Here is a 27165-nt window from a genome sequence, read left to right on the forward strand (position 1 = left end):
ACTGCTCAAGGAGATGACTGATGTGTGAGAGTGTGAGACAGTCAGGGATGTGACTGATGTGTGTGTGTGTGTGTGTGAAAGAGAGAAAAAGCATGGAAGTGAGAACTCTGGGTATGTGAGAAAGCATGGGAGTAAGAAGCCTGGTGTGGTGGGGGTGTATGTGAAAGAAAGCATTGGAGTGAGAAGCCTGATTATGTGAGAGAGAGCATGGGAGTGGGAAGCCTGTGTGTGTATGTATGAGAGAGAGACTGGTTGGTAAGGTGACGGTGTGACTGGTGTGTATGTGAATGTGAGAGAGAGAGAATGTGATTCAGGGAATGAGAAGCCTGTGCACCTGGAGAGCGAGCATGGAAATGAGAGAGAGACTGGTGTATGTGTGTGTGTAACAGAGAGAAAGTGATTATGGGAATGGTGAAGCAGGAGCACGAACTCCAGGGAAAATTCCCCCAGGTCAACAGCCCCCTCAACAGGGGTGGGGGAATGTGGAGGCATGGAATCTTCCCCAAATGAGCAATCCTGCTCTACCGTGGAGAGAATTGGGGGGGGGGGGTGTTTTTGAAGCCTCCTCCCATGAGTCCCGATGTGGGACCCCCCCCCCGATGAAAAAACACAGGTCCTGCCGACCGGAGCCCTTGCTTCCCTGCTCGGCCGCTCGCAGAGGAGCCCTCCTGCTCCGATCGAAAGGGACTGCAGGTGGCACTCTCGGTTATGTAGCAGTGCCCAAAGTTTTGTTCTCTGACTCCATCTACTGGTAGGGATACATAACCCACTGCTCTGGACTGACCTGGGTATGTTCAGGAATGCAATTATTACATCAGGCCCTAAAACGCTAATACACCTATTAGAAAAACAGAAAAAGCCAAGCTGCTATCTCTAGCACACTTGCAAAATGTTAGCTCAGTCACACATGCAAAATAGAAACAGACTCTCACTAAATGCAGAATAAAGTGATTATCAAGCAGTAATAAAACATTGCAGTAAAACACAAACTGTAAATCGCAACAAGCCAGACTACACATGCAGTGCAACAATGGAAAAACAGAAGCATTACAATTTCTCAAACAATAAAAACAAGAAATATAAAACATCAACAGATGTAAAACCATACTAATACAAAAAAATTGCAAAAAGCTGACAAAGAATAACTCAATAGTTTAAAACTCACATTTTCAAAAGACCAATAACATTTCAAAACTTAAAAAATGATTTTAAAAAATCCCCTACTGTCCCATACCTGGGATCTTTTGATTTCCAGATGCCCAGAGATTGTCTGGATTAGCAGGGGAGAGGAGAGGGGTTCTTGCTCACAATCTCTCTCCTCTCTCTCATACATACACCCATGCTCAATCACAGAACATGCACTCACACACACACACAGCCTGACAATCTCTCAATCACATACAGAAATGCTGAGACAAATACCAACACACACATGCGCTCTCACACACACACACTCCCACTTCCTACCCCACTCAGAAGCACAGCAGCTGCTTCCTCCTTTAGCTCCTGCGACAGATGAGCGGCCGGGGGGGGGGGGGGACCGGCTCATTTTTCTTGAGGTAGCAGAAGCTGGTGCAGCTCTGCTTCCTGCACCTGCAGTGGGGAGGCGGGGGCACTGGTAGCATTGTTGCTGCTCCAAGTACACTCAAATGCCAATGCTACCTCTTCCTGCGATACCTGGGACATGCACAGACCTTCTTCATGCTTTGTGCCCCAACTGCATGGACTTTCCTTCTTCCCACCTGTGCGGGCCACACAGGTGGGAAGAAGGAAAGGTTATGCAGTTGCAGCCCCCAGACCCATGCTGCTTTAGATGGCCGCCTAGTGCATCCCCTGCTCACAGCCCGACAGCCTCTCTCTTCTGCCTTGAGAGGGATGGGCTCCACTCACAGCCGCTGACCTTCCTCGATGGCAACCACTCCCGGCTATTACCCTGCGTGGACCGCACCCCCCCCCCCTTAGTACATCACTGATAGGGAATAGCCACTGCTTGTTGCCGGCATAGTAGTATGGCATCTATTTAATGTTTGGGTACTTGCCAGATACTTGTGACTTGGATTGGCCACATAGAAACAGGATACTGGGCTTAATGGACCCGTGGTCTGCCCCAATATGGCATATCTTATGTTCGCTGACCTACAGTCACGCTGGAAGCCCCCCTGGTCCTGTCGCTGCTCAACTGGAGGCGAGAGAAAACCTCTCACTGAAGGAGCCACTTGCAAACTGTGATAAACAAACCCAGGATCTCACGCAACCGAGGGAGGGAGTGCTTGACTTTTAACCTTGAGAGCAGCCCCCTTTCTAGAATTCTATACTTCTATCCAGTCTCCATCGACAGCATGAGATGCTTGCCTACCATCTGCTGGAGACAGAATACTGGTAGGCTGCTATTAGCACTGTTATCAAATCTGTCCATAACTGTACCCCTCCTACCTAAAATGTTATCTTGCTTTTTACTATGACCTCTATATTTCTTCATAATAATACTCCACTCCAATTGAAACTTGTAAACCGTTATGATGGCAAAACCGAATGATGGTATATAAAACTCGATAAATAAAATAAATAAATGTAGATACGGGGCGACATCAGTAACCTGTTGATCTCTGTCTCCATCTGCTGGTTGGCATGCATAATCCATTTTTCTGGACTGGTCTGACTGCATAAAGAGGAATAATTATATAGTGACATTTATACCTTGTCCTCAACATAAAACTTCTCCCAGATTTAATATAGAAACAACTGGAAGACTATGCCATTTATTGTAAAATTAGGACTGTGCCACTAGCCGCAGAAATACATTATTTGCATTGAGAAGTAGTTTTGTCTAATAACTCCTTTACTGGCTCTTAACCTAGGGGACACTGCTGCTTTAATTCCTCCTAACACATGCAGATGGCTTGCCTTGTTTGCACATAGAATACGCTATGCCCTACCTAAAACAAGATTAAATATATATCTCTCTCTGCATGCTCATTCTCCAATTTAAAAATGAAAAGATCACTTAGACTTCTGTTAAAAATATTTTATTTAAAAAAATAAAGTATTTTTGCAAGACAAACTAGAGTATTTTGAAAATACACATTTTTAAATATAAAAAACATAAGTAACCCATGGTGATTTTAAAGCACTTTTACTACTCTACTGTAAAGGGCTGTGGTACAGAAATGCAAAAATCCAACAGGATCCTATCCCACTGTGAGTGGCTAGTAAGTGGAAGAGAAACTGCAGGTCACTTCCAGCTGCTGTACAACAATGTAAGTCCACCACGTAACTCCTAGCTGGAGAATTTGCACACACCTCCAGTTACTACCCACACGCTCAATTAAGATAGCCCTGGCACAGCCACTTCTTGAAAGGATGATGAATCCTTCTGTAACATGTGCAGATACAGCCTAAACAGTAATCATAATAAAGATGAAGCTCACTTTTTTTTTCTAGCGTTTTACTAATTCTATCTGCCCCCATTAGCTCTGTAGTAAGCACCTTTATGGATGTACGCATCGGGCCACAGAGATCAGCAAGCTCTGCAGCTGTGCGCTACCTATCCAACCCTGCACTAAGAGCCAGTGAGTTCTATTATTCTACATACAAGTGAAGATGAACCGCTAGCAGTACAAGCTGAACCTTCACCACCTCTGCATCTAAAGGTGTTTTGTTTGTTTTTTTTCTACAGTATAGCTGCAATATTTTGAATTCCAAATGTGCACAATTGTAAGGATTTGTGACTTTTAACATCACAGCTGCCAGGTGCCATGGACTGGAGCACTGGGCATGCAGAACACAGAGAATCTTAAAGCTGTCAGAATAAAAGCGTGGTTGCCTAAGCCTTCCTACTATTAGTGGGCAAAGTCTTGTTAATCAAAACTTTTGAAAAAAGGATCAAAAAAGGAAAATGCAGTGATCTGTCTGCATATGTTACAGAACCAAGTGAACAAAGTTTATTTTCCCTGCCTTTCAGTAGTTTGCAAAAGTTTAATGTAAAAGGCACTACATTTTCAAAAGCTTTACCTTATGTTATAGTGTAGCAGTATAGACTAAGATCACCAGAGTGATGAATCAATGACAGTGTGATCTCAGAGTGTAAGGCATTGAGCAACAGATCTAACATGCAGAGATGGAACAGTACAGTAAATTCTGGAGCAGAATGATTCAGTGATGTCAGCTTTCTTTTCAATAACTTGTACAATAGTTAGGAACGATACATACAACCTCTCAGGGAGTGTAGCAGACCAAACAGCCAAATGGAACTATGACAACTTCACTCTAGATAGAGGGAGCGCCTCTTCCTGCTGCCTGCCCCCAGTCTTTTATTGATCTTGTTCTGGATAGGACCTGTACAGCAGCTCTAGTCTCACCGGAGGAAAAACAAAAAACAAAAAAAAAAAACCCACCCACCAAAAAGATGGCTACTGGTCTATTATATTTCCTGAGAGGCAGTATCCCGCTTGACTGCTTGGAAGTGTAATAGAAATCGCTTTTAAGGTTTTACCACCCCACAATGCTTGCTGTAGATCTTCCTGCAATCATTCAAGGTCAGTTCTTCACAGTCTTTCCCTTTCCCCTTCTTCCTCTACTCCCTGAACAACTTTAATGGGGTCCTCCGGACAGAGCAAGGCCTGATGCAGAGATGACCGGTAACTTCCAGCTTCACTCCATGGGGCTATCTGCGGGCAGGCCCCGGACTGCCTCAGGAAGAGGGGCAGGAGGTCTGGGGTAAAAGGAATGTCCCGGAATGCATGGAGAAGGAAGACACCAAAGACTATGGTTAAGAAGCCACTGACGGTGCCAATGATATTGTCCAATGTCATGTGCTGCCATTCCCTGAAAAGGATGGCAGAGCAGGTCATGACAGCAGTCGTGAAAATGACATAATAGATTGGTGTCACCACAGATGTGTTGAAGATGTCCAGAGCCTTGTTAAGGTAGTTGATCTGGACACTGATGCAAGCCACCAGGCAGAAGAGAAGCACCCAGCCCAACGGTTCCTTCAGCGCTGGCTTGCCTGCAAACAGATCCTTGATGGCAATACCCAGTCCCTTGACACAGGACACAGAGAGTGAGCCAATAATAGAGCAGATCAGAACATAAACCAGGACATTGCTCTGGCCATAGCGGGGGCCAGCCACAAAGATGAGGAGGGCACTGCCAAGGAGCACGCATACTGCAAAGGTGATAAATCCTAGGAAAAAGGAGACAGGGCTGGTTAGCAGCTTCCAAAACGCATGAGTGAAAACCACTCATACAAAGTATAGAAACAGTATGATTCAGAAAAGCAAGTTTGCGTGCCATAAACCATGTTTTCAGTAGATAGCAGGATGAATTAGACACGATCTGTGACTGAAGTCATCCGGGAGCACTGAACAGACTCGTTTCTCCAAGCTAGCGAAGTACTGAGTTCTACTGAGCACGTACGGGAGTTGCCTCAAGAGCCTCTTCAATCTATATCAAAGTTAAATACACATACAATATATAGGTAGTTGACTATTCAAGGAGGTGGGCAAGCATCTAATTCATCCTATTATCTACGGAAAACAGTTTACAGTAAGCAAACTTGCTCTTTTCTGTCGATAAGCAGGGCTGAATTAGACATGATTTGTGGGGAGTCCCAAACTGAGGGAAGCAGCAGAGCATTTACTGAGTAAGCCACCCAGACTCCTACATGGAAAGCAGACTACTGCAAGAACAGGTCACAAACTGCTTGTCCAAAGGTACTGTCAGTCTGTGACAGGTTGTCCAGACAATAATGGAAGAAAGATTTATTTTATTTAGACATTTTATATACAGTCGTTCCATGTATGGATCACAACGGTTTACAAAGTGACAATCAGTTATAATTCAATGATTGGTTACAGAGGTAATATTCCTGTACAGGCATTAATATCTACCTAGTGAATTTTCTATTACCATCTTTCCCTGATAATAAGACAAGTCTTATATTCTTTTTTATCTCCGAAAAAATGGCTAGGGCTTATTTTCAGGGATGTCTTATTTTCGGGGGGAAACACGGTACTAGGTATCATATGGCCCGAAACCTGACCCAACCCTTCAAATTTTACTTCATTGCACCTTCCCGACCCCTCCAAAACTTGCAGAAATTGCCTGGTGGCCCAGCTGGGTCCCCGGGAGCGATCTCCCGCTCCTGAGCCATCGGCTGCCAGTAATCAAAATGGCGCCGATGGCCCTTTGCCCTTTCCATGTGACAGGCTATCGGTGCCATTGGCTGGCCTCTGTCACATGGTAGGAGCATTTTGATTACTGGCAGCCGATGGCCCGAGAGCGGGAGATTGCTCCCGGGGACCCCGCTGGGCCTCCAGGCAACTTCTGCAAGTTTTGGAGGGGTTGGGAGGGTGGGTGGGTACGCCCCTTTTCCTATCGCAGGCAATATTTAGTGCATTTTGATAAATCCAAGCCTAAGAGAGGAGGAGTATGCGGTGGCTGACAGCAGACACCATCCTACTGTTTGCTGAAAAAACCGGCCTAGGCCCTATGGATGTGTGTGGGTATATATCTATACACACACCCCTCTCATATGTGCACGTGGGGCTGAGAGAGCGTGCCTGCACACTGTGTGTGCGAGATTAAAGTTTCTGCACCCTCCTCCAATCTTAGGAGGACTGGAAAACTAAAGTTCCCAGGTATGGAGAGTGGGAGGTTTCTGTTTTTTTATTCTTGTTTTAAATTATTGGAAGTGATGTATCTGCTGTTTTGAAATATTTTTATTAGTGTTTAGTAACATTTTTAAACATGTTTTTAATTGGCCGAATTTATCAGTAGATTTGATATTGTTTTTATTGGTATGGTTAATGTTTTATATTTCTTGGATTGTGTTTGCATTGCTTATAGTTTGGCTTCTTGTGATTTCCAGTTCAGATTTTGTCTGCATGTTTCAATTTATATTTTATGATCTCTTTATTCTGTATTTGGTGAGAGTCTATCTGTGTTCTGCTTGTGTGACTGGGGCTTTAGGTATTCTGCTAGCATGTAGGTTCTGTGTAGGGATTTACAACAACCTGGCTTTAATATGTTTTCCTAATAGGAGGTGTATTGGTGTTTAGGACAGTTCATGCCATTTTGGGAAAGTAAAAAAAAACGTTTGGGTTTTTTTTGTACCATCAAAAGTGCTGCTGAAGGTGTGCTGCAAGGCAATTAAAATGTAAAAAAAAAAAACCTGAAGAAAACGAAAATGAAAAAGAAACAAACATTTTAAGAATTTTGAAAAAAAATATCTGGATAGACTGAGTATATCTGGGCTGTGCTTAAACAAAAAACAGACTAAAGAGGCTCTCTAGGCAATGCCCATATGAAAACTCCCGCACATGCTCAGTACAGCTCAAAGCTCTACTAGCTTGGAGAGACAAGTCTGTTCAGTGCCGCCAGATGACACCACCCACAGGTCATGTCTAATTCTGCCATGCTTATCGATGGAAAAAGGAAAATTGGTTCTTACCTGATAGTTTTCATTCCTGTAGTATCACAGATCTAGACTCCTGGGTTTTGCCTCCCTTCCAGCAGACTGAGACATAGTTTTGTAGGCATCACCTCAACCTGGTGGCCACCCCTGCATCTCTTCAGTATTAATCAGTACCCAAGCAGAAAATACTTAACCAAAAAGATTTCTAACCAATTAACTTTACTATATCCTTCGGAACGAGCAGAAGACAAGGAATTTTGTAATTAAGAACTATAATTAAATTTAGAATACATCTTAAAAGGACTAATGAGAAACCTGTGCCATTCTTCAGATTTAATCAAAACTATTAGAGACAACAGATCGAGCAGGCTCTCTAAAACTGCTTAGCACCGGGTGGGACTCTGGACTGATCTGTGGTACTACAGGAATGAAAATTAGCAGGGTAGAAAATTTTCCTTTCCCTGTATGTACCAGAGTTTTCCTAACCTGAATGTGAGAGTCTCACTCGAAGAACACTTCTACCAAAATTGTCGACGTCAGAGTCTGGACGTCCAATCAGTAGTGTCTGGTAAAGGTTCGTAAAAACTTATTTAAAAACTCTTCCATACCATCGTTAAGTTAATTTACCATCACAACAGTTCACAGAAATGCACAATAAGAAAAAACTATAATTGGTATACATTCTTTACTAAATAGCATAGATTCTACCTGGCTGTGCTCTATGTTGAGAGTTTACAAACCCCAGAGAGAACTTAGGTCAGCAGGGAAAAACCTGCTAGAAGTTCCATCAGTAAAAAATGCAGCACTAAGCGTGACCAGAAATAGAGCCTTCTCAGTTGTTGGACCCATTCTTTGGAATGCTTTGCCGGACCCTTTAAGGCTAATTTCTAGCGGGAAGGAGTTTAAAAAAGCATTGAAAACTTGTTTCAAGAAGCTTTTAAAGACATTGAAACCTCTTAGAGTAATTATGTTAGGTGAGCTGCTTTTAGTTATGTTTTACTAATGTTAAGTTAATATCTTTTGTCCTAATTTCTGGTCTTTAAGTTATTATAATGTAGCTGCCAATTTTATCTCCATATCATCCTAACTTATGTTATTGATAATTATTATGCTGTATTTTTATTCTTACTTTTGTTGTAATTGTTGTTTTTATTTTATTTGATTTATTTTGTTACATCTTTTACTTTATTTTATTATTGTAAACCGCTTTGAACAGTATTAATACTGGTAAAACGGTATAGAAATATACTAAATAAAGATTACAAATTAAACATGTGCCGATACTGAACGGTAACATTTTAATAATAGAAACTGTGTGTTAAATAAAGCTTATATGTCGGTTAGAAAACTGTAAAGTGGTTCAAATCTACGTTAATGTATTTGGAGATATAAAAGAAAAAACTAATTGCTTGGTGCGTCCTTATCTATCGACTGTTTTCCTCCTTCTCTTTGTCTTTCAAGAAAGCATGTTTAAAAGCAATGTTTTCAGATTAGTTTTAAATAGTTTCAAGTTTGTCTGCAGCCTTATTTCGAGTGGCATGGAGTTCTATAGAACAGGTCCAGCCAGCGACAGTGCTCTCTCCCTTACTTGAGCGAGGCGTGCTGATTTAACAGAAGAAAGAGTTCGTAGGGCCTTATTAGCAGATCTCAGGTTTCTGTGTGGAACATGTACGCGCAGAGCTGTGTTAAGCCAGTCGGTCTTTTCATCATGGATTAGTTTATGAATTATACACAGTGCCTTGTATTGTATTGTATTCTTTGTTCAATTGGAAGCCAGTGTAGTTCAGCAAGTGTTCTTGTGATGTGGTCTCTTCTTTTTACCTGTCAAAATTCTAGCGTCGGAATTTTGCAATATTTGGAGTGGTCTAATGGTAACTTGAGGTAGCCCTAATAGCAGAGAGTTACTGCCAAGTAGCCACCCTGCAAATCTCTTGTGGCAAAATCAATTGGCACTCTGCCCACGATGTTGCCTACAAATGGGTAGAATGAGCTGTTAACCCATCAGGGACAGGATGCCGCAACAGATATACTCAGAACTAATAGTCTCCTTCAGCCAACGTGCTATAGTGGCCTTTGACACTTTTTGACCCTTTTTTGCACCACTCCATTGCACAAAAAGGTGATCCAACAGCCTGAAACTGTTAGTGACCTCTAGAAACCTCAATGAGGCCCTTTTGATATCTAGACATCTCAATTCCCTTGCATGAGGTATATCAATTTTCAGATTTGTTAAGGCCGTAAGCTCCACTGACTGACTTAAGTGGAATACTGAAACTACCTTCAGCAGAAGAGATGGAACTGTCCTGAGCAAAACTCTGTAATCCGAAATCTGCAAAAAAAAGGTTCCCTGCATGACAGGGCTTGATGCTATGAGATGGCTGAGGGGGAATATGATAGAGATCTTTAAAATCATGAGAGGTCTAGAACGGGTAAATGTGAAGCAGTTCTTGGAGAAGTCCATTAACTGCTATTAATCAAGTTGTCTTAGAGAATAGCCACTATTATTAGTGGCATCAGTAGCATGGGATCTACTTAGTGTTTGGGTACTTGCCAGGTACTTGTAACATGGATTGGCCACTATTGGAAACAGGATGCTGGATTTGATGGACCCTTAGTCTGACCCAGTATGGCAATTTCTTATGTTCTTACCAAGAAAACTACCTTCAAAGTTAGATCTTTTATGGTGGCCCTCTTAAGAGGCTCAAACGGCACCTCACACATGCTTCCAAGGACAAAATTAAGACTACAAGAAGGGCACGCCTTACAAACAGGGGGGTACAAATGCTTCACCCCACGAAGAATACGCACCACATCCGGATGCGCAGTTTGGAATTGAGCCATGAATCTTGCACTGTAAGTAGCCCTAAGTCGACACTTGCACTCTCAGGGAACTAAAAGGATAAACCTTTTCTTAGGCCTCTTTGTAAAAAAGAGCCAGATTCTGTACCACTGATGCTTGCTGAGGATCAACACCCTGCTCCATACATCAAGGCTCGAAGACTCTCCAAACTTGTACAAATGCCAAGGAAGTAGAGGTCTTGCGAGCTCGCGGCAGCATAGAAACATCCTCTGATCTCCTTTCTTCCTTAATTGCTTACTTTCAAAAGCCAAGCCGCTAGACAAAAGCGATCCGCTTGATCTGAAAATACAGGGCCCTGTCTTAGAAGATTTGGTAAATGGCCCAAGCCTCAGGGGGCCGTCCACCACTAGGTTGATCAGATCTGCAAACCAAGGCCTTCGTCGCCACTCCGGAGCCACAAGAATCATCTTTCCTAGGATGACCTCTATCCTCCTTACAACTTTGACCACCAGAGGCCAAGAGATCAGAACGTTGTGTGGCCAAGGGAACACCAGGGCATCGACCCCCTCCATTCTGTGCTCTCTTCTGTGACTGAAGAAACGTGGCACCTTGGCATTCCTCTGAGTTGCCAGATCCATGAGGTGTGGCCCATCTGTGAGAAATGAGGTCACTGCATCCTCCAATAGCTCCCATTCTCAGGGATCAGACCATTGCCGACTGAGAAAATCTGTTTGCACATTGTCAGACCCCCGCTATATGTGATGCAGCTATCTAGGTCAAATGCTGCTTTGTCCAGGACATCAGTATCTCTGTTTCCAGAGCAACCAGCTGACTCTTGGTCCCTCAGACAATTGATGTAGGCTACTGTCGTCTCATTGTCCAACAGGACTGACTGCCTGGTTGTGCAGAAGGGGAAGAAGTCTCTCCAAAGTCAACCAGACTATCCTTGTCTCTAGAAGATTAATGGACTAAGTTGCTTCCTCCGCCGACCACTGGCCCTGTACGGACTGGGATTGACACACAGCTCCCCCAACTAGTGAGACTGGTGTCTAGTCACTACCATCCATTGAGGCACCTAGAGATCCACCCCACACCCCAAATGGTCCCAGCCAAACCACCAGCCAAGACTGGACCCAGCGAACTCTGTAAGCAGCAGTGGAAGATGAAACTGCTCTGACATCGGATTCCATCGGGATAGCAATGCTTTCTGTAGAGGTCTCATAAGAGCAAACACCCATGGGACGAGCTCCAAGGTCAAGGCCATGGAACAAAGGACCTGCAAGTAATCCCAGACCTTGGGCACTCGAGTGTCCAACAGTTTACGAACTTGTGCCTGCAGCTTGATGATCCGCTCCTCTGTGAAAAAGACCTTGTCCACACATATCAAAGCGCGTGCTCAAGAATTCCAGAACCCAGCCCAAGGATCTCAAGCGATGCAAGACCACTTCCACTGTTTGCCTGCAAAGTTCCTCAGACTTCGCTCAAATGAGGCAGTCGTCCAGATATGGATGAACCAGTACCCCCTCCTTTCTGAGGGCTGCCACTATCACTACCATCACTTTGGTGAAAGCCCTCGGAGCATTGGCTAGACTGAACGGAAGAGCGCAAAACTGAAAATGCTTTCCCAAGAATCATGAATCTGAAGTATTTCTGATTATACCGCCAGAACTGTGAAGGACTTCAAAGGGGCGTGGGATAAACACTGTGGATCCATAAAGTCAAGAGGCCGTCAATGAAGAGTGGGTGGCTCGCCAGAATGACAGCAACTGCCTGGAGATAATACCCTTATTCAATAAACATACACATGGTTACTGTGACTCCAACATCGCTCTAAGCTTCAACAGCAAGAGGAAATGTGGAAAAAAGGATTTGCACTCACAAAGCAGGGAGTGGCTGGCTTGTTACGGCGGTTACTACCCCAAACCAAATAAGCCTGATACTTCACTTTCAATGCATATCCAGCATAGCTCTCTGCTTCAATGGCAGGGGAGAAGAAAAACTGATACTTCACGCATATCCAGCATAGCTCCCTGCTTCAACGGCAGGGGAGAAGTAAAACAACCAATAAGGGCTGAATAACAGTCTGGGTAAAACAAATAAGCATGGATGTAGCTTGCTTATTGCGGCAGTTACTACCCCTAACTAATCAAGCTTGATATTTCACTCGGATGCAGCTCCATCACTGCTCTCTACATTAAAGGTGGGGGTGGAAGGGAAATAGAACCAAAGAGCTAAGAGAAACAGATAAGTATGAGAAAAAAATGTGTGAAGCTTGCTGGGCAGACTGGATGGGCCGTTTGGTCTTCTTCTGCCGTCATTTCTATGTTTCTAAGATACCGATGTGCAGATACACCTCCATCAGATCCAGGGAAGCCAAGAATTTTCCGCCTGCGCACCGTCGCTGACAGACCTGAGAGAGTCTCCATCTGGAAACGTGGAACTTTGAGAACGACATTTACCTTCTTAAGTCCAGAATTGGACAGAAGGTTCCTTCCTTCTTTGGCACCACAGAATAAATGGAATAATGCCCCGTCTCCTGGTCCATCCGGGGGACAGGAACAATGGCCCCCAGCATTCTCAGTCTTCAGATGGTCTCCTGAATCATTAGTTTCTTTGTTTGCAAAACCACCAAGCTGCTTTATCAGCTGTTCCAAATCTTCTCTAAAGGAACTTGCCCTTAAAAGGGGAGCGCACTAAGCTGAGCCTTTGATGAAACATTCGCTGAACAGTTTCGCAACCACAAGAGCCTTCTAGCCAAGACCGCAGACACCATCCTAGAAGAGGTATGAAGCAGATCATAAGGCGTCGGCCCCATAAGCCACCGCTGACTAATAGTTCTGCATGCTCAGATTCCCGGAGAGAGAGATCTCCTGCACTTTGTAACTGCTGTACTCATCTCAGGCTTGCTCAAAGCATAAAACTGCTACCCACTGCAGTTTGGATGCCCAGGGCAGAAACCTCAAATATTCTTGAGGTGCACCTCCAGTTTCCTATCCTGGAGATCCTTCAGAGCCGCCATGCCAGCTACTGGGATGGTGGCTCTTTGGAACCACCGACACGGAAGCATCCACCTTTGGCACCCTCAAGAGTTTGAGTCTCCTCATGCAAGGGATAAAGCTTGTCCACAGTCACACTTTAAGACCTGCTCAGGATTATCCCACTTCCTGACCATAAATTGCTTAGCCATCCTATAGAAAGAAAATGTCCTGGCCAGGCCCCGTAAACCCGCCATGACCGGATCTACCATGTCCTGGTCCGGCTCCTCCTGCGGAACCACTATTCCCAACTCCATCAGGACAAGCGGGATCATAGATCTCAGCTCTTTTCTCTGAAATAGGCAAACGACCTTAGGATCGTCCCCTTACAAGGTTCCTTCTATTGATCCTGACCACTGAAAGGTGAGGGGGGGGGGGGTGGGGGGGAACACCAGGACCATCTCTCAAGGGTCCCCCTGTGGTCAGACTCCTCCAAGGAAAGGCCATCTGACTTTCTGGATCCTTGTGGGCCAGTCTGACTGACTGGGCACCTTTCTAGACAGTCTCTCAGTAAGCCCTTGCCTGGGGTAGCAACTCCTCTCTTGGACTTACTGGCCAGATAAGCTTTGTGCAATAAAAACACAAAATCTGTGGAAAAACAAGGATGATCCCCAAATCCCCCTCCAGGGAATCAGAATCTTCCCCGGACTGCTCTTCTAGGGTCTCTTGAGCCTCGTTGGGGCTCAAATCAGCTAGCGGGAGATCCCCTCCCCCTGCCACTCTCTCCTCAGCAGCTTTAAAGTTTTCAAGATGGCCGCCGTTTCTGCACTTAGCGGAAGCAGATCGGCCTCGTCCTCCAGAGCAGCCTGCCAGGCTGCGCTGCTTGTTCAATGCTCCAACAGCAACCCACGAAGAAATCTCCCCGCCGGAGAGGCAGCATGAGCATTGGCCGGCCCTGGAGAGCCTTGAAGATTGCTCCCTACAGGAAGAGCAGTGGCTCACACGTGGCATGGCCCAAAGTGACGTTGACTGCGTGGCAAATGCCAACAGCAAGCGGGAGCCAGGAGCCGTGATGATACGGCCTGAGCACCCTGCCTCCAGCCGCCACCAGTGATGGGGTGAGCAGCAAAAACCAACCATCACTTTCCTGTTCCTTTTTTTTTTTTTTTAACTTTACAAAGAACAAGTGAAAAGATTACTTCCCTGAAGAAGGGGGCAGAGGCTTCTCACAACCTTCACTCAAGGAGAGGGAACCGGACCACCAGCTGTCATACGCCATAAAGAGTAATTTAGGGTTCCCAATCCCTGCTCGTTTGTAACTTACTACCAGGGGGGATGGTCCCAAACCCCTGGGAGGAATCTCTTCTACTTCCTTTTTTTTTCCCCCCCTTTTCTTCTTAGGTACAGAACTGCAGGTTTTGCACCTCCTCCATCTGCTGGAGGCAGAGAAATAGTGAAGAGATGCAGGTGGCACCTACAAAACTTTCCCCGTCTCCATCTGCTGGGAGGCAAAACCTTTTAACTGCTGCAGTAAATCAATTTCTTACTGCGAATGCTCACCAGATACACTTATCACTTCAGTAATAAAATATAAAAGAAAAACTTTATACCACTATACCAAACAATTGATGACCTGGTCAAGTCAATGGAACCATCCGTTCTAGGCAGGGGATGCTAGTTCTGATTGGTTACAGATCAGTGAATTGCACAACCATCTAAATGCCGCCTATCTTGCCACTCCCTCTCAAATTTAAGTTACCAAAAAGACTCCCGCCCACTATACAGTTTTATTCCTGTAACTTTTCAGTGCATCCATTACCTGGGTCCTTAAGCTTATCTGCCATCTCCTGCAAGGTGGACACCTCCTCCTCTTGTGGCGCATGGATCACCATCACCGTGGAGCCCAGGATGCTCAAGATGCAGCCCAGTTTTCCATGGATGTTCAACCACTCGTTCAGGAAGTACGAGGACAACACTGCACTGAAGGAAGGCAAAGTGTTAGGAGGAACAGTGCCCGGGGGTGGGACCTGGCTACATAAACAAGAAGCATGCAACATGGGATCTGAGCTCATACGTGGCAAGCACACTGCAGGGGGGCACAGGACTGGGAAATATATCCAGAAGGCAAAGCGCAGGAATGCCTAAGCATGGGGACTGAGACTGGGAGCGCAAAAAAAATTCACTGCTGATGTCATGGGATACAGAAAGGAGGCTCAGCGAGGCATTCAGATATTCTTACCTGACTAAAACACTGAGTGCACCCAACGGCGTGACCAGTGTAGCTGGGGCAAACATGTATGCTGCAAAATTTGCAGCTTCTCCAGCTCCCACTGTGGAAAAAAAAAAAAAAGCCACAAAAACAAATTATCACTGACAAGTCATGGTCAGCACAGAGCCACTGTGAACAGAGAATACACACCAAGCCATGGCTCACACTCTCCTATATCAAGTAAGCCTCATCCAAACAAAGCAGTTAAGTTACTGCACACCAATAGACTTCAAACGTTCAAGAGATTTTTTTTTTTTGTTTGAAATTGCTAAGCAAATTTGTGGTCAAGTTGTTGGATTTTTGTCAAAAACCCAGAAACCTCTGAGATTTCCAGCTCAATGAAGTTTGTATATCCCTCTCACAACTCACTTAGCCCAGGCATTGCAGCAAGAATCCTCAGCCATGGGCCAAGACAGAGGGCTCCTCCTTGATCAGGGAGCAGAAAATCTGACTCGGGAATCAAATTCAGGTTCTCTGCATGAAAGCATGTAGCACTGGCACTGAGATACCAAGGCCAGCCCTAGGGGTTGAGCCAACTCTATGTTTGCTGGAGGCCTATGTAATGACTGATTAACTTTGCAATGTATTACAGATCAGAGGAAATGCATCTGTCAGCTGTATGCTGTCATGCTCTTACTTCTACAAAAGGGTTCCATGCACAAGCACTGGCATTTCAACTGACTGAAAAAGGTGGCAATGGCAAAAGTCTGCTGAATCTTCAGTACATTTTGCCACTGGTTTGTAGCCACCAAATGATTAGGACGTCCCATCCTAGTGGTTACATCACTATCCATTATTAGACAAAGCCACATTCTCAGATCAGCATGTTACACAGATGTTACAATTAGATCTTACTTGCTAAGTAGCTTGCCTTGAGTCCTGACAGACCAGTGAACCTGTGGGATTCTCCTTCCCACCAGTAGATAGGGGCAGAGTGTGAAGTCAGTCTTGCCAAAGCAAGGCCTGTTCCTTGTTACTTTAAACTCCCTCCTTTTCTGTCTCCCCCTTTTTAAATGTAATTTAAGGAGACTTGTCAACTTGTCACCCGGCCTGCCCCTTTGTCTGTATGTTCCCTCTGGTATCTTTGAACACTGGTTCCAACTTCTTGCAGTATGGGAATCCAGACAACAAAGAAATAAAATGAAGAGAGCGGAAGGAACCACCTGCCTTCGCATTCCGCTATGCTATCTTGCTCCCTTATCCTAAGTCGCTTGTTGGCGTTTTTACGCCTGTTTTTTTTGCTTTTTTTTCCAGTAGGCAGGATCTAGACTGGTCTGTCAGAAAATCGAGGAAAGCTAATTAGCAGGTAAGATCTATAATTGTACCTTCTTCATCCTTCCAGACCAGTGAATTTGTGGGATGTACCTAAGCTGTACTCGCCCCAGATGAATCCCTTGCGCTGCTTCTAAAACCCCTGTGCTAAATTTAGTCTCCTCCCTTTCATGGAGGTCCAATCTATAGCGTTTTGTGAAAGTGTGAACAGATGCCCATGTGGCTGTTCTGCAAATCTCCCTAGGCATAACTACTCTGTATTCTGCCCAAGACATTGCTTGAGCTCTCGTAGAATGTGCCCTCAGCCCTTCTGGAACTGACTTGTTTTTCATTATGTATGCTGCTATCGTCTCCTTAATCCATCTGGCGACCAAGGCCTTGGACGCTGTCTGCCTTTTTCTGGGCTCTGCAAACAGGACAAATATCCTGTCCGACTTCCTGAAGTCGGTGGTCGCTTCCAGGTATTTTAGCAGACTTCTGCAAAACATCTAGGAATCTTAAGTCTCTGCATTACTCTACACACTTCGCCCTCCTAAACCCTTGTAGAGAGATGGCCTGACAGATAAAATTCTGATACTACTTTGGGTAAAAATAGGTTGGTACCATTCAGATTGTCACCTTCTCTTTTGAAAAAAAAAAAGATAGCTACTGATCCCTGCAAGACAGTGCTTGCAACTCTTAGATCTTTCTTGCTGGACAGACTGCCACCAACATCACTGTCTTCAGTGTTCGATCTTTCAGGGAAACTTCCCTAATGGGCTCAAATGGCACTCTGGCTAGCACTTTTAATACCAAGTTCAGGTCCCAGGGTGGCACTATGACCTTTCAAGGTGGTCTCACCTGATTTGCTCCCCTGAGAAGGTGCACCATATCTGGGTTAGCAGCCACAGAGATCCTTCCCACATGACCCTTTGAAGCATACGATTACTGCCACTTGCACCCTCAATATATTGACCGCTAGCCCTCTGTCTAGCCCTTCCTGTAAAACTGCATATTGATATAATTTCCGACTTCAATGGAGATAATTCTTTGTGTTTGCACCAGGCTTCAAAAATCCTAGAAATGTGACTATATGTGAAGGAGGTGGTCCTCTTCCTGACCCTTGGCAGCCAGGCCATAAGAGAATTTTGCAGAATTTGCAATAATCAGCCCTTACTTGAGGAGTGCTGCTATTCCTCTGAACGTGATTGAGTGCCATCTTCAATCTTACTAGATCTGCAGGTAAAGGTTTCCTTGGCCAGGCTGGTGTGTCTAGCACCACCCATCCTGGATAGCGAGAGACCTCTCTGATCACCTTGCCTATCAATCGGCCAAGATGGAAATATATACAACTGATCTGTCTGCCAGGCCTGGGATAGCACATCCACCCCCTGGCCATGGAATTTCTTTTTATTGCCATCAGGTCCCACTGTGGAGTCTCCCACAACTTTACTATAAGCGCAAAAGGAAAATTGGTTCTTACCTGCTAATTTTCATTCCTTGAATACCACGGATCAGTCCAGACTCCTGGGTTTTGCCTCCCTTCCAGCAGACGGAGACAGAGAAAGTCTCACCGACACTGCCATATAACCTGGTGTGCCACCTGCAGTCCCTCAGTATTGACCTGTACCCAAGCCAAGATTCATACCATTAAAACCCTAATAAAATTGAACAACCTCCCACAATAAGGAGAAAAGATGGAATCCCAAAATGGAAAAATCCTCTTTTTACAACCACAAAACAGGAAAACAATCCTGCAGCACATATACAAAAGTAGTATGAGCAGACTCTCCTCCTCAACCAGGGTGGGACTATGGACTGATCCATGGTAATCCAGGAACGAAAATTAGCAGGCAAGAACCAAATTTTCCTTTCCTGCTCATACCCAGATCACTTCAGACTCCTGGGATATACCCAAGCTCCCCTAATTAGGGTGGGATTGCAAGAGTCCCGCTTGAAGAACACTCTCAAAGCCCATGGCCTCTGGTGCCTGGACATCCAAGCGATGTCTGGCGAAAGCGTGCAATGACTTCCAAGTGGCCGCCTGACAAATCTCCTGTGGCGACACCTGCTGGCATTCAGTCCAAGAAGCCACCTATGACTGAACAGCGTGAGCCCTCAATTCCACCGCAATGACACGCCCCTTACAGATATAAGCTGAGTCTACAGCCTCCTTCAACCACTGCGCAATTGTGGATTTTGAGGCTTTCTGCTCTTTAAGCCCACTCAATAACACAAAAAGAGATGGTCAGACACCCGGAAGTATTGCTAACCTTGAGGTAACAACAAAAGTTTGCTTTACATCAAAACATTGCATATCCCTCACGTGTGGTGCTGAAGTGTGCAAATTTAGGAAAGCCGGAAGCTCTACCATCTGACTCAAATGGAACGCTGACGCAACCTTCGGGAGAAAAAAAAAAAAAAAAAAAGAAGGGCACCATATGCAACAAGATCCTGGAATCCAAGATCTTCAAAAAGGGCTCTCTACATGACAACTCTTGCAGCTCCGAAATTCTTCTGGCCAAACAAATTGCCACCAGAAAACAACTTTCAAAGTGAGATCCTTCACAGTTGCCCTCTTTAAAAGGTTCAAAAAGAACCACACACAATTCTCTTCCGACCAAGTTAAGATCCCAGGAAGGACATTTTCTGCACTGGAGGATGCAGATGTTTTTCTCCATGAAGAAATGCACCACATTCGGATGAGCGGCCAAAGTCATTCCATGTACCTTGCAACGAAGACAGCTCAGGGTCACCAAGCCCTTCATCAACCCTTTCTGCAAAAAGGGTAAGATGTGTGCTACCAAGGTCTAAGTAGATCTTACTCCCTGATCCATACACCAGGCCTCAAAGACTTTCCAGATCCTCACATAAGATAAGGAAGTGGAGGACTTTCTAATCTGCAACATCCTCCTAATATTTTTTCCCCCTCAAACTCTTCCTCTCATAAGCCAAGCTGCAAGATAAAAGCAATTCACCAGATCTGAAAATACTGGACACCGACGAAGAAGCTTCAGTAGATTAGCGAGCAGCAACGGTCCATCTACCACCAGAATAATCAGGTCCGCAAACCACAGCCTCTGTGACCACTCTGGTGCCACCAGGATCATTTCTCCTGGATGATTTTCTATCCACCATATCACAAGTGGCCATAAGGGAAACGTGAAGAATCCCTCGGGGCCAAGGTAGAACTAAGGCATAGACTCCTTCTGCCCCTTGTTCTCTTCTGGGACTGAAGAAGCAGGGCGCCTTGGCATTATGATGAGACTTCATCAAGTCCAGGTGGGGAATGTCCCACCTGTGACAGAGCCATTGCCTCCAACAATTCCCACTCCCTGGGGTCCAGCTTCTGGCAACTGAGAAAATCTGCTTGAATACTGTCCACTCCGGCTAAGTGGGACGCTGTTAGCAACGCCAGATGCTGTTCCACCCAGAGAAACAACTCCTGGGCCACCACCCAACTCTTGGTTCCCCCTTGTCACTTCATATAGCCAGTATGGTTGCATTTTCTGACAAGATGCACACTGGGTGGCTGCATAATAAGAGGCAGAAAAGCAAGCAACGTGAAATACACCACCCTTGTTTCCAACTGATTGATAGACCAGGATGCTTTGTCCTTGGACTATTGCCCCTGGGCTGACTGACTCAGGCACACCCCACCCCATCCAGTGAGACTGGCATCGGTGGTAAATTACCACCCAGACCAGAACATCCAAGCACACTCTGCAACTTAGATGGGCATGACCAAGCCACCATGCAAGACTTGACCTGTCAGCCTCCTCGAGAGACAGTGAAAGATAAAACTGTTCCAACAAAAGATCCCACCGGGAAAGAAAAGACTTTTGTAGAGGTTACATGTGCAAAAGCCCAAGGAACTAGCTCCAATGTCTATCCCATAGAACCTAGAACCTGAAGGTAGTCCCAGACCCTGGGCACCACAGCATTCAACAGCCCGCAAACCTGTGTCTGCAGCTTGAGAACGCGACCCTTGGTAAGAAAAACCTTTCCTATCCTGGAAGTGAAGCGTGCTCCTAAGAACTCCAGAAACTGAAACGGGGTAAGATGACTTTTCGCCAGATTCACCACCCAGCCTAGGGACCTCAACTGCTGCAGGACCTGAGACACTGCTTGACTGCAGATGACTTCTGACGTCACCCGAATGATCCAGTTGTCCGGATACTTGTGAACCAGAACACCTTTCTTTCTGAGCACCGCCACCACAACCACCATCACCTTGGTAAACGTACATGGAGCCAATGCCAAACAAAAAGGAAGGGCACAAAACTGAAAATGCCTCCGGAGGATCATTAATCTGAGGCATCATTGGTGATCTGGGTGGATTGCTATATGCAGGCATGCCTCAATCAAGTCTAGAGAAGTCAGAAGCTCGCCTTTGTGCACTGCTGCAATGATTGAGCGCAGGATTTCCATGCGAAAATGAGGAACCCTGAGAGCTACAATCACCTTTTTCAAATCCAAAATTAGATGGAAGGACCCTTCCTTTTTTGGTACCACGAAATATATGGAATACCTTCATGTTCTTTGCTCCCCCATTGGCACAGGAATGATAGCTACCAGCCTCTAAATGATCTGTGGTTTCTTGGACCACCTTCCTTTTGCTAAATGGAGTCAAAGGAGAGACCATAAGAATTCTCTTGACCACTTCAAGACTTAACACGTAATCATCTCTTATCAAGCTGAGGACCCACTGGTCTGTTGTGATTTTGGTCCACTCCTTGTAAAACACAGTCAAATGCCCTCCAATAGGAAGAACAGAGGAGTGGGTCGGCCTCACTTCATTGCAAAGACTTAACTCCACCAGACCCTGGCCAAGGCTATCTCTGTTTGGTTTTCTGCCCCCTCAAAGGTATTGGCTCCAGCATGGTTGCCTCCTGACTCCTTGTCTCTGGGCACCCACCGGGGACCTACTATGACAAAACCTATTTGGCCAGAAAGGAGAATGCCCCACATAAGAACCCTTGCTTCCTTTTGGATTATCCTCTGGCAACCTATGCCCTTTGGTTTCCGAGACACTTTCCGAGCTCTTTCAAATCCTCTCCAAATAGTAGCTTTCCATTGAAAGGCAATGCTCCTAAATATGACTTGGACCAAACATCCGCCGACCACTTCCTTTACCAAAAGGAGATGCCTGGTAAGGAGTATAGATTTTCTATACTTGTGCATGTGTTGGTAGTATGTATTCTTGGAGGCAGGGGAGGGGTGTTTACGCCAGCACCTTTCAGCAGCTCTCATCTGCGTCTTTAGCTTTCTGAGTTCGGGTGTGAACCAGGGTTTTCTATTTCGACTGGACGGGTTGACAGATTTTGTGGTTACAGGGCAAAGCTTGTTAGCAATGTTGAGGGTAAGGTCGACCCAGGAGGAGAAGGCGTTGTCAGTAGAGGAGAGGTCAATCTGGTTGTCTATGTCAGAGCAGGCTTGAGAGAGGGTATCCACTGTACAGGATTTGCGAAATTTAAAAGTGATGGGTTGCGCTGGCATGTTAAGGGATGCTTGCGGTAGTGAAAGGGTAGTTTGGATCAAGGAGTGATCAGACCATGGTACTGCCAAACAATGGTGAATTTATAATATTGATTGTGGAGTTGATGAATGAGATCAAGGGTGTGTCCAGCTTTGTGGGTAGGGGAGTGGATGATTTGCTTGTATCCCATGGCTTCCATGGAGGAAATGAAAGTTTCACAGGCGGGGGATTGTGGGCAGGCATCTACATGTAGGTTAGTCGCCAAGGAGAATCGTGGGTAGGTCAGGGGATAGGGAATTGGCAAAGAATTCAATAAGGGGGGAGGAGTCTTTCTCTAGGAGACCTGGGGGGGTGTAGATGAGACAAATTTGAAACGAATCAGATTTGAAAAAGCCAATTTCGAACTGGGGGGAGCGGGGGAGGTCACATTTCTGGGATATCAGTTTGAGCTCCTTTTTTTTTTTTTTTTTTTTTACAGCCAATAGTAAACCGCCACCTCTTTTCTTTTTGCGTGGAATTGAGAAGAGGTCGTAACTGTCGATAGGGAGCTGGTTGATAAGGGGTGTGTCATGCTGTTTAAACCAGGTTTCAGTTATAGCGCAGATTTCTGGTTTAGCGTCCGTTAGGAAGTCATGTAGGATATGTGTTTTCTTCTGGAGGGATTGGGCATTGAACAATATTAAGGAGATGAGTGAGAGAGACTGATTGCTTGGGTGCTGGGGAGGATGGGGATAGGAATAATCCTTCTTCTGAGGTGTCTGGGCTTGTGTGGTGATATAGGGGAAATACTAGAGTGGTATCTGTGCTGAGAGTAGACAGGGTAGTCGCATATAAAGGGAGGCATTTTTTAATGAGTGAAAAACAAATTAGAGGAAAGAAAAATTTCACCATTTAAGGTGAGGCAATGAGGAAGAGGGGACTTGCAGGGTGTTGTTGACTTTAGTCCAATTGCAGGATACGAGTTGGGAGGTATAATGGGGTGCTGCTTGGTGTAAGCGAGGGGTGAAACAAAGGGGAAGGCCCCTTTGTCGCGCTCCTTCGGCGCGCGACGCCTGCCGGGTCTGCCTTTTAAATTTCAGCGGGGTCTCCCTTTCGATGACGTCGGTCCTGGTCCGGGGACCGGATTGGTCTCCCGGGCTGTCGATCACAGCGATGGGGGAGGGCCCTGAAGGACGGCGGGCTGAAGGTTGAGCCGCGTGGGCAGCACAGGAGCCCGGATGGGGTAAGCGCAATTTAAAAGGCCTTACCCCGACGGGCTTTAGCGCCGACCGCGCAGGCCTCTGCACTCCTTCCCTGCCGTTCCGAAGAGGAAAAACGCCTGCCGGGTCTGCCTTTTAAATTTCAGCGGGGTCTCCCTTTCGATACCTAATACCTAAACCTCACCTCGAGTTACTAGGGGGGCCTCCCATAGGGATATAAATACCCATCTAGTGTGAGGGCATTATGGCTAGTTAGTCTCTCTCCCCCCATGGGCCCCCCCCCAGTGGTTATATGTAGGAAATACCACACTCTGGCACTTATCTCAAAGCGTGAAAAAGTTATCGCAATTTGCAGTAACTTAGCTTTTTGCATAGGTATTAGTACAAATTGCGATAAAGTGCCTATTCCATAAAACATGCCCCTTTTTCTATCGCAGGCAATATTTAGTGCATTTTGATAAATCCAGGCCCAAGCCCCTTATCTGGCTCCGCCACATCAGCACCAGTAGGGTCAGTAGAGGCAGTTAGCAGAACTATTTCCTCAGAGCCTTCATCCCTAGTACCAGGGCTTGCCATCATCCCGAAGACCCTGTGAGCCTGCCAAGGAATCCGATCCCTCAAATTCCTAGGTCTTTTATCAGGTCCAAGGGATCCATGAGACTGAGCTACCTCCCAGCTGCTTTCCTTGCCAAGTATGCCTGATGCATAAGCAGCATAAACTTGGAAGAAAACACTGCGGGGGTCCTCAGACTCATCCCTGAGGAGGTCCCCCAGTTCATCTGAATCAAGCTCCCTTCTGTTTGCACAGCTCTGAACTGCCAGAGACAACGGACACCTCCCCTCAAAGTAACTGAAGCCTCTTCAGCTGAAGAAAACATGGCTGCCATTCCTATTCCTGGCGAAAGGGTACTTGCGGCCTTCTGAGGTGCCCCCATGCCTGTTTTGTGTTTGCCTTGCCATCAGAAAGGAAAATTGGTTCTTACCTGCTAATTTTCGTTCCTGTAATACCACAGATCAGTCCAGACCAGTGAGTTGTGCATTCCTACCAGCAGGTGGAGTCAGAGAACAATTAGAACTTTGGGCACTGCTACATAACGAGAGTGCTACCTGCAGTCACTCAGTATTGACCTGTACCCAAGCCTAAACAACCAAACTTTACTTAAGTGAAGGGGGTTGGAACCTAAAACTTAACCGCCAACCTCTCGCCTGGAACAGATAAAACAAAGAAAACCACTAGACCACCTCTGAACTTGCCCCTTCCGGAGCATTTGCAAAAAGACCAAATTGTTTCTTCAGGAAATATCACCTCTCAAGGTAGTCTTTCGGAATCTGAAAAAGGGGAACGGGTCTCTGGACTGATCTGTGGTATTACAGGAACGAAAGTTAGCAGGTAAGAACCAATTTTCCTTTCCTGAACATACCCAGACCAGTGGGATGTACCCAAGCTACTCTACACTGGGTGGGAACCCGAAAGACCCGCTCGCAGTACACCCTTCCCAAAGGACGATTCATCTTGCGCCCTCACATCCAAACGATAATGCTTGGTGAAAGTGTGCAGGGAGGACCAAGCCACTGCTCTGCAGATCTCCTGAGGTGACAAAAGCTGACATGCAGCCCAGGAGGTAGCGTGGGCTCTAGTGGAATGAGCTCTCAGACCCATGGGCACCTGACGCCCACGGGCAACATAAGCTGCAGTAATAGCCTCCTTAATCCAGCGTGAAATCTTAGCCTTATCACCCTTCTTAGGACCCCCACACAAGACAAACAGATGGTCCGAATGTCTGAAGTAATTAGTAACCTCCAAATAGCGCAAACGAACACGACGCACATCTAAAAGATGAAGTTCCTTCTCCTGAGGAGAATCCCTGGACCAGTTCGGAAATCCTGGCAGATTTAAAAGGAGAGACCACCATGGGCACGAAGGAAGGAACCATGCGCAGCAAAACTCATCGTAAATCCTAAGAAAAAAAGGACATGACAAAGCCTGTAACTCTGAAATGTGTCGAGCAGAACAAATGGCTACGAGGAAAACGGTCTTCAAGGTCAAATCCTTAATTGGTGCCCTTCATAAAGGCTCAAAGGGGGCTCTGCAAAACACCCGAAGCACCAGATTCAAACTCCAGTCCGGACATAACGGGTGTACGGAAGGACGAAAATGCTTTACTCCTTTGAGAAACCGCAAAATGTCTGGATGCACTGCCAGCTACCGACCGTGAACTCTTCCCCTTAAGGCACTTAAGGCAGCCTCCTGAACCCTAAGAGTTGAAAGCTAAACCTGTGGACAACCCCTGTTGCAGGAAGTCCAACACCTGGGGAATCTTTGTTGACAAAGGATCCAAGGAGCACTGGCAGCACCATGCCTCAAAATAACTTCCAGACCTAATATAGGCCCATAGACGTAGAAGGCCGATGCGCCTGAAGAAGAGTGGAAATGACCTGCTCGGAATATCCCCTCAATCGCAATCACCGCCTCTCAAAAGCCAGGCCGCGAAAGAGAAGAGATCGTCCAGATCCGAAAATATGGGCCCCTGATGGAGTAGATGTGGAAGATGCGCCAGCTGTAGAGGACCTTCCAAGGCTAATCGCACCATGTCTGCGACACGGCCACTCCGGAGTCACCAACACTAAACTGTCTGGATACCGCTCTATGCGTCGTAAAAGCTGACCAATGAGAGGCCAGGGAGGAAAGGCATAGAGAAGAATGCCCGAGGGCCATGGACATACCAGAGCGTCCAGTCCTACCAAGCCTATTTCTCGACGACAGCTGAAGAAGCCCTTCGTCTTCGCATTGGCTCGAGTTGCCATCAGATCCAACTGAGGCATGCCCCACCTGGCGCAAATGAGGTTCCATGCTTTGGGAACTAACTCCCACTCTCCAGTATCGAGCTGTTGCCTGCTGAGGAAGTCCGCCTGTACATTTTCCACGCCCGCAACATAAGATGCGGTGATTCCTTTGAGATGGCACTCTGCCCAAGCGAACAATAGCCTCGGCTCCAATGCCACCACGAGACTCCATGTCCCACCTTGCCGGCTGATATAAGCTAATGTCGTCGCGTTCTCTGAGAACACTTGAACCATTGTGTCCTTGACCAGAGGAAGAAATGCTCGGAGGGCCAGCCGGACAGCCCTCGACTCAAGGCGGTTGATGGACCAGGATTTCTCCGCTGGAGACCAAAGCCCTTGGATGGATTTGTTGAGGCAGACTGCACCCCATCCAGATAGACTGGCATCCATGGAGATAACCACCCAATTCGGAGAGTCTAAGTCCACTCCCTGTTCCAGGTTGCTGCGTGAAAGCCACCATGATAGACTGACTCTGGAAGGAGAGGTAACTGTATATGGAACAGTTCCGACACCGGACTATACCGCGATAACAGTGCACGCTGCAACGGACGCAAATGAGCGAATGCCCACGGGACCAAATCCAAGGTGGAGGCCATGGATCTCAGAACCTGTAAGTGCTGCCAAACAGTTGGATTCTTCCTCTGAAGCAGGGCTTGGACCTGATCCTGCAACTTTGTTACATGGTCCGCTGCCAGAGAAACCTTGCCTCGGAAAGTGTCACGCTCCCAAGTAGACCAACAAATACGTGGGCTCCAAATGACTTTTCTTGATATTTATGATCCAGCCGAGCGACTGCAAGGTGAGCAACACCCTCTGAACTGATCTTATGCAGTCCTGAGACTTTGGTCGGATTAGCCAGTCGTCGAGATACGGGTGAACAAGGACTCCCTCCTTGCGCAGGAATGCCACAACGACCACCATGACCTTGGTGAAA

At 46.2% G+C, this 27165-nt stretch overlaps 1 protein-coding gene across 1 annotated transcript in view; it reads right to left on the reverse strand.

Moving 5' to 3' along the window:
* Positions 1-3010: 3010 nt before the first annotated feature.
* Positions 3011-27165, reverse strand: part of LOC115094382 (magnesium transporter NIPA2-like) — a 42219-nt gene continuing 18064 nt past the window's right edge. The window contains exons 5-7 of the mRNA XM_029607378.1: positions 15429-15519; positions 15009-15169; positions 3011-5182 (exon numbers count right to left, since the gene is read on the reverse strand). Of these exons, the coding sequence (XP_029463238.1) occupies positions 4545-5182; positions 15009-15169; positions 15429-15519 (890 nt within the window). The 3' untranslated portion in view covers positions 3011-4544. The remainder of the gene's footprint in view (positions 5183-15008; positions 15170-15428; positions 15520-27165) is intronic.

The sequence above is a fragment of the Rhinatrema bivittatum genome, chromosome 6 (genome assembly GCF_901001135.1).
Source record: "Rhinatrema bivittatum chromosome 6, aRhiBiv1.1, whole genome shotgun sequence".
In the NCBI taxonomy this organism is placed as follows: Eukaryota; Metazoa; Chordata; class Amphibia; order Gymnophiona; family Rhinatrematidae; genus Rhinatrema; species Rhinatrema bivittatum.